The following is a 17,134-nucleotide window of genomic DNA, read 5'->3' on the forward strand; positions in this document are numbered from 1 at the left end:
TGCCACTAAACTACTGCCTGCCACACCCAGATTCCGCCCCATTTGCACAGCTTTCTGCGAGTGTACTGGGTGCATAGGTGCCACCCACACTAGTGGAAGGGTGCTTTAGTTCCCCCCCTCTTTAGGATTGCTCCACAGGTAGCCACATGAGTTGTTCCTAAATTATGCCCCTGGAATAAGAATGAATCCTTTCCCCCTGCCTGCATGTTGATGTTCAACATTTCCAATTTGATCCTTCCCCCCCTTTTCTTTCTGACCTGTTATTTCATTATCCTTTGCTGTCAAGTGCCAAAGATCAATCTTTTCTCCCTTTTTTCCTGGTACTTCTGCACACATTTGGGTTCCCCCCAAGCCTGCCAATAGCTCTCTTCTTGTGCATTTGTTTGGCTATTAAGGAACAGCACTCCTTAACATCAGAAATAGAAGGAACGGCACTTTGGAGGTTTTGTGGATGCCCGAAAGCTGCCAATAGGCTTGTCCTTCATGGTGTCCTCGGTTCTAAAGAATGGCTGTTCTGTTAGGCTCCCCATCTTTTAAAACTAGCCCCTGCAAGTGACCCCAATCAGAGCAGCTTAATCGGAGAACTTCTTTCCAAGGTGTCACTAGGGTCTTGAAAGGCCTTAGGGCACAGGCTCATGGCTTAAATGTGCATGTGCTCATTGATCTGTACAGATGCCTCTAGACAAATTAAGATGATGGGTGGCTGGAGTCCCACCAGCCTTATGCTTTGTAGGGGTTTCAAGAGGCAACCCAAATACCTGGGTCTTGTGTCTGCTGGGCCATCCATTAATATGCATTACCCACTAATGCATCCAGCAACCACACCTCATTTTGTTGCAAGGGGGCTCATGCAATAGATGGGACTGTGTTTCACATGAGCTCTGGACTCTGACATTGCAGGGCACCCACACGTTTCTTTCTTTCTTTATTATTTGATTTATATTTATTTATTATTCGATTTATATCCCTCCCTTCCAACAGGAGCCCAGGATGGCATTTAAGTCTGATATGTCCGATATATTTAAGTCCAATATGACTATGTTGAACTGTGAATACTTACATCCTCCTTCCCCATTTAGCCATCCTCCACTCTCTCCCCTTCCTCTGCTGTTCCTCTGTGTGGAACAGGGGTGTAGTCGTCCAGGGTCTCAGGGGGTCTTAGGCCCTTTACTTTTTTGGGAGCAGGGTCCCAAAGTCTCCAGAATCCTGCAAGCCAATCAGTATGTAAGGAAGAGTCTTCTAACATGTTTCCTGGTCCTTTCCTGCTGACTGGAGCCAACTAGAGTGAAAGGAGGTAAGTCAGCCGCTGAGAAGACTCTTCTCAGTAGCTAACACTTCCCTTTCATGCTTATTGGCTCCTAGGGACATCTGTTATAAGAGAAGGCATTAACAAGGATCTCGCTGTCAACTCAGCAGCAAAAAAAAAAGCAGGGAGGGGGCATGGCTGGGATTAACATGAAGGGACCCTGCACTTCTGATTTTGCCATTGTACTGCTGGTGAAGATTGTAAGGTTCTTGTGGCAGAAACCCATCTGGTGATGGGTAAAGCAAGCCTCTATGCACCCTGATGGCAAAGTAAACATATGTGTCATAAGGACAATCCAAAACAGAAGGGTAACATTATTAATACAACTAATAATACAAATATTTATTACAGAAGACAATAAATATATATAAAATATTAACAATTATATATGGATTCACATCTTTAAACCAAAGCAAATAGTGAATACGGTTCTATGTCATCCCCAGCTTTCTCTTTCCAAAATAAAAGTTACCCATTTTTAAAAAAAACTCATTTTCATATAGTATCTTTTCTCTTGCTCTAACATAAGTGCATTGTTGCCAAGTACCAAATCCTTAAAAAAAACACTCTGGCAAGGGAAAGGGAATTGTTTTTTTCCCAGTAAGTCAAAACTGACATTCTAGCTGCTGTTAACAAAATAGTGACCATTTTAATGTCCATGTTCTCAACATAGTCTTCTAAATAATTTAAAAGTATATATAACAGGTTCTTTGGGATCTCATACCTGGTTGTTTGTCTGATGTTGTCTAAGACATGATTCCAGAAATTCTTAATTTTACTACAGTCCAAAAGATAACGTGAGTCATCAGGCTGGGGTTCATCACATTTCCAACCATTATCATGTGACTTTTTTTTTCAATTTGTAATTTTTTTTAAATCTGTCACGTGACAGATTTTTAATTTTTTTTAAAAAAAATAATTTTTAATTTTAATTTAATTTGTTAGATGCCACTGATGCAGTACGCTGACGACACACAACTCTTATCTCTCCATTCCACTGGAATCAGGAGAGGCTGTGAAGGTGTTGGGACAGGTGTCTACACGCCGTAACGGACTGGATGGGGACCAATAAACTGAGGCTGAGTCCTGATAAGACGGAAGTGCTGTGGGTGGGCACTTTCCATGTCTGGGCATCACCTGTGCTAGTAGGGGTTGCGCTCCCCCTGAAGGAACAGTATTCTGGAAGTACTCCTGGATTCCAACTCATCACTAGTCTCAAGTGGCTTCTGTGGCTAGTTCTTATGCCCCAGCTTAGGCTGATTTGCCAGCTATGGCCACTTCTAGACCAGGACAGCCAGGCCTCAGTTGACCATGCTTTGGTGATCTCCTGCCTGGACTTCTGTAATTCACTGTAAGTGGGGCTGCCTTGAATGCAGCTGCTAGGCTTGTAAATGGGGCAGCCCAATGGGACCTTGGGTCACTGATCCTGAAAGCGTTGCACTGGCAGCCACTGAGCTACTGGGCCAGATTTAAGGGGTTCATTCTAGCATATAAAGCCATAAATGGCTTTTGGCTCAAGGACCTAAAATTGTCCCTTCCCCACTATCGCCCCTGTGATCCCTATATCCTGGGGGGTGTCTTCCCCATCTCAGACCCTATGATCAGCAGGCAAGACCATGTTGGTGGTGCTGCTACTGGAGGCTGCGTAGTAGTTGGTGTTGACCCGCAACACAGCTTGTTCAGTGGCAGTTCCCCACTTGTGGAATGCCCTCCCTGGTGAAGTGTGTTTGTCTCCCTCAAGTTTGACTTTCAGAGCACTCTAAAAATATTTGCCCCTGCGTGACTTCTCTTCTGAAGATCAAGGCTTGATTGACAGAGGAAGCTGTCCTCACCCACAGGGCACTGACACCTTTCCCTTATCTACTTTCTCTTGGATTGGGAATGCAAAGACATCACAACCTCGAGATGATGAGGATTTGTCCCTCCTCTTCTGTTTTGCATCAGTTTTTGTTCTTTGTTTCCCCGTCTTTACATCTGGCTCTTTCGCCTCCTGGGATTGATAGAGACAATTAAGTAAGAGCTCAAGTGGGAAATGGAGCCTGACATCCAAAACTGGACACAATTAACGGCTACCACAAATGACAGAAAGCAAAAGAAGGAAGGGGGAGAAGCTTGCTAGGGCCTCCTGGAGGATCTCCTGGAAGCATCTGGCTGGCCACTGTTGGAAACCGATGCTGGCTTTGGTCTAAATAAAATTAGGTATTAAATAGACTGTGCTGATTGGGATTAACTCAGCAAAGGAGAGCAGAGGTGGTGGGATAAGAAGAAACTAAGAGGGAGGAGAAAAGGGGGTCTTTTGGAGGGGCGAAAGAAAATGGCGGGGATTGGGAAGGACCCAAGGCCATTTGATGGCTGAAGAGCTGTTCCTGGCAAGACCACTGATGAAAGAATGTTTTTAACGGTAACGGTGTTTTAGAATGTCTTTAACTATCTTTTTAGAATGCTTGTCTTTTTCTTGTTGTTCAGTTGTTTGCGCTGATATATTTGTTACCCTGGGCTCATTGGGGAGGAAGGGTGGGATATAAATTCAATAAATAATAAAAATACATCATAATAGGCAAGTTGGACAGTGAAAAAGGCGGATAAGAGAAAAATCCACTGATTTGAAATGTGGTGTTGGAGGAGAGCTTTGCGCATATCATGGACCGCGAAAAAGACATATAATTGGGTGTTACAACAAATTAAACCAGAACTGTCACTAGAAGCTACAATGATGAAACTGAGGTTATCATACTCTGGACACATAATGAGAAGACATGATTCACTAGAAAAGACAATAATGGTGGGAAAAACATAAGGAAGTAGAAAAAGAGGAAGGCCAAACAAGCGATGGATTGATTCCACAAAGGAAGCCACAGACCTGAACTTACAAGATCTGAGCAGGGTGGTTCATGACAGATGCTCTTGGAGGTCACTGATTCATAGGGTCGCCATAAGTCATAATCGACTTGAAGGCACATAACAACAACAAGGCAAGTGGCAGGGAAGCTTCACCCTTCAGGCCAGATAAAGCCAGGCAGAGATCTTGATTTAGCCTGCGAGGCCATTTTTCCTGAAACTACACCCACCTGCCCCACATCTGACATCATATGTGATGCCAGATGTGGCGCAGGTAAAGACATGGCTGCAATGGAACCTTTGGGAGCATTCAGTTGTGCTTCTCATTGTTCCCTGCCAATCTCAGCTTGCTGTAAGCACCAACCAGATGACTGATGCTGACAGCACTAGGCTGCGCTACCGAGTCCTGCGGGGACTTCTGGACAGCACCAGTCAGCAGAACACATCCAGTTTCTGAACACTTGATTTCAGTTGAGGTTTTGAGTCAGGACACGTGTAGGGTAGTAATTACTTTGTCTTCTCTAAAATGGTTGTTGTGGTAGAACTCACAGAGGATCAATGAGTGGGTTGGGGTTTGAGGATGAGACCTCCCTGTGTGCATCTGGCAGCCTTAGGCAGTACACTGCTCAAAAGCAACAATGGAAAGGGGTAACTGCATTCATGCCCTGCTTGTGGACCTCCTGGAGGCATCTGGCTGGCCACTGTGGAAGCAGATGCTGACTTTGGCCTAATGAAAGTCAGGGCACATCTGATGTTTTTAAGTATGCACATAAGATTACATCCCATTTCCTTCAGGTGCAAGGAAGGAGGAAGAATCTAAGATCCAAGATGGACACTATCTACTGTGGTTTTGACAAAGGTCTGCTGCCTTACATCATCCTGGGAAGAATCATAGAATTATAGAGTTGGAAGGGGCCTATAAGGCCATCGAGTCCAACCCCCTGCTCAGTGCAGGATTCCAAATTAAAACAGACCTGACAAGTGGCTGTCCAGCTGCCTCTTGAATGCCTCCAGTGTTGGAGAGCCCACCACCTCCCTAGGTCATTGGTTCCACTCTAACAGTTGTTAGAGTGGTCATTGTCATACCACTCTGTTAGGAAGTTTTTCCTGATGTTCTGCCGAAATCTGGCTTCCTGTAACTTGAGCCCATTATTCTGTGTCATGCACTCTTGGACGATTGAGAAGAGATCCTGGCCCTCCTCTGTGTGACAACCTTTCAAGTATTTGAAGAATGCTATCATATCTCCCCTCAGTCTTCTCAAGGCTAAACATGCCCAGTTCTTTCAGTCTCTGCTCATAGGGCTTTGTTGTCAGTCCTCTTTGCCCTCCTCTGAACCCATACCAGTTTCTCTGCATCCTTATTAAAGTGCGGTGTCCACAACCGGACACGATACTCAAGATGAGGCCTAACCAGTGCCAAATAGAGGGGAACCAATAGCTCATGCGATTTGGAAACTAAGAGACCCCAGAAGCCAGCCAGGGTGGAAGAGGAGGTCTCAGGGTGATGAAATGTAGCAAGAGAACAAATTAATATATTTCATTTTTTTTATGCAATGGTAGACTGCTTTACCAATCAAGTGGCCTTACCCAGAGTGGCTACAGTCCCCCGAACTTCCTCCATGACTTCCTTGTGCAGTGCCCTTTGTTCCGGATTGAGCAGAACCCACTCCTCCTCAGTGAAATGCACAGCCACATCTTCGAAGGTCACCAGATCCTGAAAGAAAAGAACACATTTCCCACTCAAAAGTTAATGCAACAGTTTTGTCCCTTCTAAACACAATCAGAAAGAACATTTAAGCCGCTTCATCAGGTCTTCAAGGAGTGGTATCCATAACATTTCTACTTGGGAGCTTTAAAGAAGCAAACCGGCAAATGTTTCCAGGCCCAGGGAGAAGCGAAGGGAACAGAGGAAGCCAGAGAATCCTCGGCTTGTCTCTCCAGAGATCCCTCACACATGGGGAAACTTTGGCTCTCCGGATGTTGCTGAACAACAACTACCATCAGCCCTAACAAGCGTGGACAATGGCCCACTCCAGCCTTACCTGATCCAGGTGCCCAGCTGTTGTTACTCCAGCACAAAGAAAAGGTATTTCCTGCATCAGTGAAACCTTCTTTGCCTCATGGATATCAGCAGCCACTTCTGCAAATAGGTCCCGCTAGGATTGTGAGGAGCGAAGAGAGAAGGGGTGGTTAGGAAAAGGAACATTACAGGACAGGGACTAAGTGGGATGTCCTCTCCTTGGAGGATTTCCAGGAAAAACTGGGCAACTGGTGGGGACTTTTTTTCTTAGAAATATTCTCAGCCCCTTTGTATCACCAGGATGAAACCCTCTCACCTGCCGCTCTTCCTGCTGCTTCTCCTCTGCCCAGCTCAGGCAGAAACCTTCGGCCAGGGCCACCGCCTGGGAAGTGGTCTCCGCTCCATATTCTCTGACCCAGCTCTCCATCTCCGGGGGAAGGACAGCCAGAAACTGCTCCAGGATCACCAGGTCCAGGATCTGAGCCTTTGTGTGTCACTCTGGCTTCAGCCACTGATGGCAGAGATTGCAAAGTTGGTTGAAAACGTCTCTGGGCCCTTTGGCTTCCTGGTAGCAGCATTGCCTGAAAAACTGGTACTGTTCACTGAAGCTGAGGATGTCCTGTCAGGATCTGCACGGTCCTTTCCCAGAATTCATCCCTGACTGCAGCCTGGGTGGCATCAAGGCACCTCCCTGCAATCAGGTCACCCACGTCCTGCACTTCCACCTTCAATTCAAGATCCAAGGTGATCAAAGGATCACCTTCCCCTTCTATCAGATGCTCTCTTAGGCCAAGATTGGCCGACTGAAGGAGGATCTTGAGCCCTGCTGCTCTTCCCGCTTCTCGTCCTCTGCCCGGCTCAGGAGGAAACATTCCGCCAGGCCCACACCCTGGGAACTAGTCTCCAGTCCACATTCCCTCACCCAGCTCACCATCTCTGGGGGAGGGACAGCCAGGAACCATTCCAAGATCACCAAGTCCAAGATCTGATTTTTTGTGTGCTGCTCTGGTTTTAGCCAACAGCTGCAGAGATGGTAAGAGTCGACTGCAAACCTCTCGGGGCTGCTCAGTGTCCTGGTAGCAGGACTCGCAAAAGCTCTACATCTAACCGGAGGGTATCCTTTTCACCCATACCCTTTTGCATAGTTTTCTCAGAATTCCTGGTCGTTGGCAGCCTGGAGAGCATCAGGGCACCTCCCTCCCATCAGGCCAGCCAAGTCCGTCTCGTCCGTCTTCGATGCGTGAGCCAAGGCAGCCTCCAACATGGCCGAAGGATCGCTTTCCTTCCTCTTCTGTCGGATGCCGTCTTAAGGCCAAGGCTGGCCCAATGAGGGAATGTACCAAGCCCTGCAAAGCCAAGAAAGAAATCCGTGAATGAACTCCTGTAAGCTCTCTTGAAGCCATTTTTCACCTTCGGGTACGAGCTGGTGACTGGCCATTTTTGCTGTAGAAAAGTCAAAGACTCAAAAAGAAGCGAAAGGCACATGTGGGGATTGGGGGGTGGGGAGAGATTTCTTTCTTGGTCTGCTCCAAGCCCAATGCACATGCAGCCTCACATCCTTCCCATTAGTCCGTATTGCAATCCCTTTCCTTTTTCTCTCTCCACCCCCCCCGAGCCTTCCCTTGCACCTCCCTCCCACAACTGCTCCCACTTCTTTTTCTCACAACGTTCCCCAGACACACCTGCTTCTCCTAGAGCCGCCTCTCCTAAGAAAAATGGAAAGTAGCTTAAAACCAATTTGAACCAGAGAGGGCTCCTGGCTTTGCAGGGAGCAGGAAAGCCCCCTCCTTCCAGCTGGGTGTTATGGGGTAATCTGTCCCGTTCCGATTCTGAAGAACAAGCTGTAGCGTTTGCTTGCTTTCCTCTTCCCTCCCCATCCTTTTTTCCTTTTCTAGCATGCATGTGGGCAGGGAGCATCTTGTTTTCAAATCTCTAGATTTCAGAGCCTAGAAAGACTGATGACGATGATGTTATGTGCACTTCTGTTTCCCCAAGAGGCAAGACATTCCAGGGGAAGCATTTGTGTGGGTCTGGTTTCCTTAGGCATTTGTGTAAAGTCTATTTATAGATATACACACTGAGAGCTTCCTGAAGCACAGAGGGAGGCAATCAGTGCAGTCCTTTTTACAAGCTGCAGTTCCACCGCCTCTCATCAGATCCCCCATAGAGTAGACCCAAAAGGTCTTTTCCAGAGCTCAAGGCTGTATCTCCTCTCCCTGCCTTTTTCTCAGTCTACCTCTGTCAGACTGAAACTGACACTCTTCTGTGGTCCTTTACATGAGAATCAGGTTCTGAATAATGGGAGTAAAGCACCTGACCTGAATCAGCGGGAGGCGATAGACAGAAAAGCAATCTATTCTTCCCCTCTACTGATTCCTCCTCTAAAGTGTTTGTTGTTTTTGCAGGCTTTACTCCTCCCCTTCCTCTCTTCCTTTGTCCTCAGTTGGTTAGTAACCACTCCCTGAGTGCAGGTGGCATCACTGCTTCTGCGTGTGTGACTTAACCTCTTTGTAGTAATGAACCTTATGTTTCTTGGCTCTTTCAATGACCAGTCTTAACAGATCAGCTATTTCTGCACTCCACTGCACACATGAAAACACTTAACACTAAATTCAGACTATATTAATTTGCTCCAGTGAGCCTATGAATAGTGATTAAAGAGCCACAGCCACGCCAAAAAGAAAGTCAATTTAAAATTTATTGAAAATTACTGACAATGTGAGAAAATGTCAATGTCTATTTACCAAAGGAAGAATTAATAAAACAGTAAGTTATATAAAAATGATTACATGAATACATGAAACAATTACAATGGGACTACTACTTGCACTAAATAGAAGACATATAAAGTTGTAAAGCTATTTGCTTTATTTGTTTGTTTGATTGATTGATTGATTGATTGATTGATTGATATCCCGCCCTTCCTCCCAGCAGGAGCCCAGGGCGGCAAACAGAAGTGCTAAAAACACTTTAAAACATCCTAAAAACAGACCTTAAAATACATTAAAACAAAACAATGTTAAAAACATTTTTTAAAAAGCTTTAAAAACATCTTTTAAAAAAGGGTTAAAAACATATTATTTAAAAAAAACATTAACATGCAATTCTAACACAGATGCAGACTGGGATAGGTCTCAACTTAAAAGGCTTGTTGAAAGAGGAAAGTTAGCTACCTAACTTAAAAGCAAAAGCAGTAAGAAGGTAAGAGCATCCTGGGTCAGGCACTTGACCCATCTAGTTCTGCATCCTGTTCTCCGAGTGGCCAACCAGATGCCTCAACAGGATGCCTGCAAGCAGGACCTAAGCACTCTCCCCTCCTGCGGTTTCTAGCAGTTGGTACTCAGAAGCATACTGCCTCCCAGTGGAGGAAGAGAATAGCCATCATGGCTAGTAGACACTGATAGCCTTCCATGAACTTGTCTAATCCCCTGTAAAAGCCATCCAAACTGGTGTCTGTCAATGCCTCTCGTGGGGGTGAATTCCATATTCTGCTATGCACTGTGTGAAGGTTTTACTATATTATAAAGGCATTATAACATAACATGTGAACAGAAGAAGAGCCTGCTGGATCAGGCAATGGCCCATCTAGTCCAGGGTCCTCACGGTGGCCAACCAGATGTCTAAGGGAATCCTGCAAGCAGGACCTGAGTGCAAGAACACTCTCCCCTCCTGAGTGCACAAAAGCACTCTCCATTCCTGCAGTTTCCAGCAACTGGTATTCAGAAGCACACTGCCTCTGACTATGGAGACAAAGCACAGCCATCATGGCTAGTAGCCATTGATAGCCTAATCCTCCATAAAATTGTCTAATCCTCTTTTGAAGCCAACCAAGCTGGTGGCCATCACTGCCTCATGTGGGAGCGAATTCCATAGTTTAACTATACAGTGTGTGAAGAAATGCTTTCTTTTATCTATCCTGAATTTTCCAACATTCACCTTACTTACTTACTTACATTTATGTCCTCTCCTTCCTCCTAGAAGGAGCCCAGGGTGGCAAAGGAAAACACTAAAAGCTCTCTAAAACATCTCAAAAACAAAACATCTTTCAAGACACATTAAAACATTGCTGTAAACCACCCAGAGAGCTTCGGCTATGGGGCGGTATATAAATGCAATCAATCAATCTTTAAAGACATATTAAAACAAAACACCTTAAAAACATCTTTAAAATATTTAAAAACATCTTAAAAACCAATTCCAACACAGACGCAGACTGGGATAAGGTCTCTACTTAAAAGGCTTGTTGAAAGAGGAAGGTCTTCAGTAGGCGCCAAAAAGATAACAGAGATGGTGCCTGTCTAATATTTAAGGGAAGAGAATTGTGAAGTGTCAGTGCCACAACACTACAGGTTTGCTTCCAATATTGTGTGGAAGAGACCTCCTGATAAGATGATACCTGCAGGAGACCCTCACCTGCAGAGCGCAATGATCGACTGGGTATATAAGGCACCTGGTTGGCCACTGTGAGAACAGGATGCTGGACTAGATGGGCCACTGGCCTGATCCAGCTGGCTCTTCTTATGTTCTTATGTTCTTATGTTCTTAAGATGGTCTTTCAGGTATCCTAGTCCCAAGCTGTATAGGGCTTTGTACACCAAAACCAGAAGTTTGAACTTGGCCCGGTAGCTAATGGGCAGCCAGTGCAATTCTTTCAGCCGCTTGCACAGCCTCTCCCAATTCAGATGTTACAGAGAAATAGAGCTGGGTATCATCAGCGTACTGCTGACACCTCGCCTCAAATCTCCTGATGATATCTCCCAAGGGCTTTATATAGATGTTAAACAGCATGGGGGACAAGATGGTACCCTGCGGCACCCCACAGCACAACTGCCAGGGGGCCGAAAGACAGTCACCCAATGCTATTCTGTGAGAACGACCCTGGATATAGGATTGGAACCACTGTAAAACAGTGTCTCCGATACCCATCTCACCACGTCAGTCCAGGATACCATGGTCAATGGTATCAAAAGTCACCAAGAGATCAAGTAAGAATAACAGGGTCGCACTCCCCCTGTCCTTCTCCCAATAAAGGTCATCCATCAGGGCGCCCAAAGCTGATTCAGTCCCATAACCAGGCCTGAACCCAGGCTGAAATAGGTCAAGATAATCTGTTTCATCCAAGAGGATTTGCAATTGCCACACCACAACCCTCTCAATCACCTTCCCTAAGAAGGAAGTATTTGCAACTGGATGGTAGTTGTCACAAACTAATGCGTCCAGGGTGGGCTTTTTCAGGAGTGGTTGAATCATTGCCCCTTTCAAGGTGGCTGGGACCACTCCCTCCCACAAAGACGAGTTGACCACACCCTGGATCCACTCGGTCAGACCCCCTAGGCAAACTTTAATAATGCTACCGGTTCCACGCGCAGGACCAGCCAGACAGGCCCAGCTTTGCAGTCTCAATGCGTGGATGAGACAATGGTGTCGGGTGGAAGGGTTTGGATTTGTTAGGCACTGGGGAACATTTTGGGACAAGCTAGGCCTGTACAAAAGGGACGGGCTCCACTTGAACCAGAATGGAACCAGACTGCTGGCACTTAAAATTAAAAAGGTAGCAGAGCAGCTTTTAAACTGACTGAGGGGGGAAACCCGACAGGAGCTGAGAAAGGTCCAGTTCGGAATAAACCTCCCCCCTGGGATAAAAACCAAAGAGATGATGAAATTTTAAAAGGGGTAGGCCTAGAAGTAGGCATTGTGAGGGCAGGGGCACAGGATATAAATTCAGAAGAGCAAAATTACCACAGGCCAAACCACAAGTGCCAAAGACACTTGAAGAGAGACACTGCTTACAAGTGCCTGTACGCTAATGCTAGGAGCCTGCGAACCAAGATGGGAGAACTGGAGTGCTTGGTCTTAGAGGAGAGCACTGATATAGTGAGCATAACCGAGACCTGGTGGAATGGAGAAAACCAGTGGGATACGGTTATCCCTGGATATAAACTATATCGGAAGGACAGGGAAGGACGTATTGGTGGTGGAGTCGCTCTATACGTGAAAGAAGGCATTGAATCCAGCAAGCTGGAAACCCCAAAAGAGGCAGACTCCCCCACAGAATCATTGTGGGTGGTGATACCATGCCCCAGGAGGGATTTAATACTGGGAACAATCTATCGTCCCCCTGATCAAAATGCTCAGGGAGACCTTGAGATGAGATATGAAACTGAGGAAGCATCCAAACTAGGAAATGTGGTAGTAATGGGTGACTTCAACTACCCGGACATAGACTGGCCGCATATGTGTTCCAGTCATGACAAACAAGCAAAGTTTCTAGATATTCTAAATGACTATTCCCTAGACCAGTTGGTCATGGAACTGACCAGAGGGACGGCAACCCTGGACTTAATCCTCAGTGGGAACCGGGACCTGGTGCGAGATGTAAGTGTTGTTGAACCGATTGGGAGCAGTGACCACAGTGCTATTAAATTAAACATACATGTAAATGGCCAATTGCCAAGAAAATCCAACACGGTCACATTTGACTTCAAAAGAGGAAACTTCACAAAAATGAGGGGATTGGTAAAAAGAAAGCTGAAAAACAAAGTCCAGAGGGTCACATCACTCGAAAATGCTTGGAAGTTGTTTAAAAACACTATATTAGAAGCTCAACTGGAGTGCATACCGCAGATCAGAAAAGGTACCGCCAGGGCCAAGAAGATGCCAGCATGGTTAACGAGCAAAGTCAAGGAAGTTCTTAGAGGCAAAAAGTCTTCCTTCAGAAAATGGAAGTCTTGTCCGAATGAAGAAAATAAAAAAGAACACAAACTCTGGCAAAAGAAATGCAAGAAGACAATAAGGGATGCTAAAAAAGAATTTGAGGAGCACATTGCTAAGAATATAAAAACCAACAACAAAAAATTCTATAAATACATTCAAAGCAGGAGACCATCTAGGGAGGCAATTGGACCCTCGGATGATAAGGGAGTCAAAGGTGTACTAAAGAACGATAAGGAGATTGCAGAGAAGCTAAATGAATTCTTTGCATCTGTCTTCACAGTGGAAGATATAGGGCAGATCCCTGAACCTGAACTAACATTTGCAGGAAGGGATTCTGAGGAACTGAGACAAATAGTGGTAACGAGAGAGGAAGTTCTAAGCTTAATGGACAATATAAAAACTGACAAATCACCGGGCCCGGATGGCATCCACCCGAGAGTTCTCAAAGAACTCAAATGTGAAATTGCTGATCTGCTAACTAAAATATGTAACTTGTCCCTCGGGTCCTCCTCCGTGCCTGAGGACTGGAAAGTGGCAAATGTAACACCAATCTTCAAAAAGGGATCCAGAGGGGATCCCGGAAATTACAGGCCAGTTAGCTTAACTTCTGTCCCTGGAAAACTGGTAGAAAGTATTATTAAAGCTAGATTAACTAAGCACATAGAAGAACAAGCCTTGCTGAAGCAGAGCCAGCATGGCTTCTGCAAGGGAAAGTCCTGTCTCAGTAACCTATTAGAATTCTTTGAGAGTGTCAACAAGCATATAGATAGAGGTGATCCAGTGGACATAGTGTACTTAGACTTTCAAAAAGCGTTTGACAAGGTACCTCACCAAAGACTTCTGAGGAAGCTTAGCAGTCATGGAATAAGAGGAGAGGTCCTCTTGTGGATAAGGAATTGGTTAAGAAGCAGAAAGCAGAGAGTAGGAATAAATGGACAGTTCTCCCAATGGAGGGCTGTAGAAAGTGGAGTCCCTCAAGGATCGGTATTGGGACCTGTACTTTTCAACTTGTTCATTAATGACCTAGAATTAGGAGTGAGCAGTGAAGGGGCCAAGTTTGCTGATGACACTAAATTGTTCAGGGTTGTTAAAACAAAAAGGGATTGCTGAGAGCTCCAAAAAGACCTCTCCAAACTGAGTGAATGGGCAGAAAAATGGCAAATGCAATTCAATATAAACAAGCGTAAAATTATGCATATTGGAGCAAAAAATCTGAATTTCACATATACGCTCATGGGGTCTGAACTGGCGGTGACCGACCAGGAGAGAGACCTCGGGGTTGTAGTGGACAGCACGATGAAAATGTCGACCCAGTGTGCGGCAGCTGTGAAAAAGGCAAATTCCATGCTAGCGATAATTAGGAAAGGGATTGAAAATAAAACAGCCGATATCATAATGCCGTTGTATAAATCTATGGTGCGGCCACATTTGGAATACTGTGTACAGTTCTGGTCGCCTCATCTCAAAAAGGATATTATAGAGTTGGAAGAGGTTCAGAAGAGGGCAACCAGAATGATCAAGGGGATGGAGCGACTCCCTTACGAGGAAAGGTTGCAGCATTTGGGGCTTTTTAGTTTAGAGAAAAGGCAGGTCAGAGGAGACATGATAGAAGTGTATAAAATTATGCATGGCATTGAGAAAGTGGATAGAGAAAAGTTCTTCTCCCTCTCTCATAATACTAGAACTCGTGGACATTCAAAGAAGCTGAATGTTGGAAGATTCAGGACAGACAAAAGGAAGTACTTCTTTACTCAGTGCATAGTTAAACTGTGGAATTTGCTCCCACAAGATGCAGTAATGGCCACCAGCTTGGATGGCTTTAAAAGATTAGACAAATTCATGGAGGACAGGGCTATCAATGGCTACTAGCTGTGATGGCTGTGCTGTGCAACCCTAGTCAGAGGCAGCATGCTTCTGAAAACCAGTTGCCGGAAGCCTCAGGAGGGGAGAGTGTTCTTGCACTCGGGTCCTGCTTGCGAGCTTCCCCCAGGCACCTGGTTGGCCACTGTGAGAACAGGATGCTGGACTAGATGGGCCACTGGCCTGATCCAGCAGGCTCTTCTTATGTTCTTAAGCCAAACTTCACTGGATGTCCACAAGTTCTAGTGTCATGTGAGAGGGAGAGAAACATTTCCCTGTTCACTTTTTCCACGCCGTGCATCATTTTATACACTTCCTATCATTTCATGTCTTACCTTTTCTCTAAACTAAAAAGCCCCAAATGCTGCAATCTTTTCTCACAGGGGTGTCGCTCCATCCCCTTGATCATATCATCCTACAGCAATGTAAGAAAGGTTACTTAACATTTTAAAGCAAGAGACAGACTTTAATAATAAGTCAAAGGCCCACATCCACCAGACTTCCTGCGGTGAGGTCTACTGATTTCCACTGGAAGACTCCCGAGCAAAAATAATCCATGGGGATATGGGGAAAATCGAAAAATAGCATGGAAAAGGAAAAACCCTGAGAAAAATCTAGCCCCCAGGAGACCTGTCCTGCAAGTACAAGTCTCCTCTTAGCAAAAACACAAACCTGCACAAAGAAATGCAAAGAGCAGAGGCCAATTCTCCATCTCCTTACGGGGAGACCTTGGGATTAATTGGCTACTATATTATATTGGCTACTATATTATATTGGCTGGTATAGCACAGTGGGGAGGAGAGCCTGGCTGGGAGTCCAGAGTCTGTGAGTTCAAATCCCCGCCCATGTCTCCTGGGGGTCAAGGGCCAGCTAAAGATCACCCCCACAGTGAGTGGCTCAGGGGTTACGTGGGCAAGCTGCAGAGTCCCAGTTGCCCCCCAGCTGGCAGTTGTGGACAAGGAAGGGGCTGGCTTGTGCAGCTGGGGCAAGCTGAGCAGGCCCTAGCCAGCTGGGGAGGACTAGCCTCAGAGGGAGGCAATGGGAAACCCCCTCTGAATACCGCTTACCATGAAAACCCTATTTATTGGGTCGCCATAAGTCGGGATCGACTTGAAGGCAGTCCATTTCCATTTTTTTTCCATATCTCAGTATTGTTCAAATATTAGTTGGGGGGAGACTATACAATGAAGTAATACATGGAATCTTTGTTCCGTGACTATTACACTGTGTATTTGTAACGGGGGGGGGAAGTATGTTAAAAAGGCCAGGGGAGCCTGGTCGCTTTCCGACACAGGTGTCAAAATAAGGCTCGTAGCCTCTCAAAGCATCCCTTTGGAAATAAAACACCTTTCCTGCCACTCATAAAAGTTGCTTCGCTGGTCACTGGCCCCCCAAATGACTGACATCTAGATCTCTCTGGAGGCTTCAGTTCTCTGTTAAATGGCTAGATACGAAGTGCAATCTGGGCCACCTGTTACAGGTCCCCTGGGATCTGTCACACCAGAATCTGGCTCGTACTTCTCAGCCCCTTCCCCACAGATGCCTCCCAGCCAGGGGTGTAGTCATCCAGGGTCTCGGGGGACTCTTAGACCCCTTACTTTTTTGGGAGCAAGGTCCCTATGTCTCCCGCATCCTGTGAGCAAACCGGCATGAAAAGAAGACAGAGAAGTCTTCTACAGTAACATGCTTCCTTGACCTTTCCTGTATTTTGGAGCCAATCAGAGTGAAAGGAGGTGAGTCAGCCACTGAGAAGACTCTTCTCAGTAGCTAACACTCTCCCTTTAAAAACTTACTGGCTCCTAGGGACCACTGTTGTTGCTAGAGAAGGCATTAACACGGACCTCATTCTCAACCCAGCAGCAAAAAAAGGTGGGGGGTGGCTGTGACTATCATGAAGAGACCCTGAACTTCTGGATTTCCCACTACACTGCCCAGCCTTTTCTCTCCGGTCGCTAGGCTTCTCTCCACTTGACGGACGGGGGGGGGGCGGCTTCTTTCCCTCCCTCCTCACTTTCCTCCCTTGCGTCTTCCACTCACCCACCCCTACAATTCTGTAGCCAGCTGAGCAAAAGTTGGCAACATTTCAGCTCCTTTTTCAATAGCTGCTCGGGGTAGAAGCGGACGCCAGCCTTGCAATAACCTCCACGCTTCCTGCGCGCATCAGCCTTCTCTGTAAGGAACACTCACAAAGCAGACCTTTGCTCTGGAGGACACCCCCTCCTTTCCAGTTTTTCCTTCCCCTCTAGGAAATCCATCGCTGTGATTTAACCCTTACAGAGAGCCAAGGAGCAAGTTCTCGGCAAACTCAAGACTGCCTGCAATCAAATGCTCGCTCCTGCCCCAGAATTGTAGGAACAGAGGAAGCTGCCTTATACGGAATAAGAATTCTGGTCCAT

General features: G+C 46.0%; 1 protein-coding gene across 2 annotated transcripts; it reads right to left on the bottom strand.

The window, feature by feature from the left end:
- Positions 1-1,740: 1,740 nt before the first annotated feature.
- Positions 1,741-16,902, bottom strand: LOC133381399 (zinc finger protein 560-like). Of its 2 annotated transcripts, none has more exons than XM_061620487.1 (5): positions 16,780-16,902; positions 6,481-7,510; positions 6,187-6,300; positions 5,732-5,858; positions 1,741-3,296 (listed from the first exon to the last, which is right to left on the bottom strand). In XM_061620487.1, the coding sequence occupies exons 2-5, from the start codon at positions 6,589-6,591 to the stop codon at positions 3,247-3,249; spliced, it is 402 nt and encodes a 133-aa protein (XP_061476471.1). In that variant the 5' UTR covers positions 6,592-7,510; positions 16,780-16,902; the 3' UTR covers positions 1,741-3,246. The 2 variants fall into 2 exon arrangements, with proteins under 2 accessions (XP_061476471.1, XP_061476472.1); XM_061620488.1 differs by having other exon boundaries at positions 16,776-16,902.
- Positions 16,903-17,134: the final 232 nt, after the last annotated feature.

This window comes from Rhineura floridana, chromosome 3, assembly GCF_030035675.1.
Source record: "Rhineura floridana isolate rRhiFlo1 chromosome 3, rRhiFlo1.hap2, whole genome shotgun sequence".
NCBI lineage: Eukaryota > Metazoa > Chordata > Lepidosauria > Squamata > Rhineuridae > Rhineura > Rhineura floridana.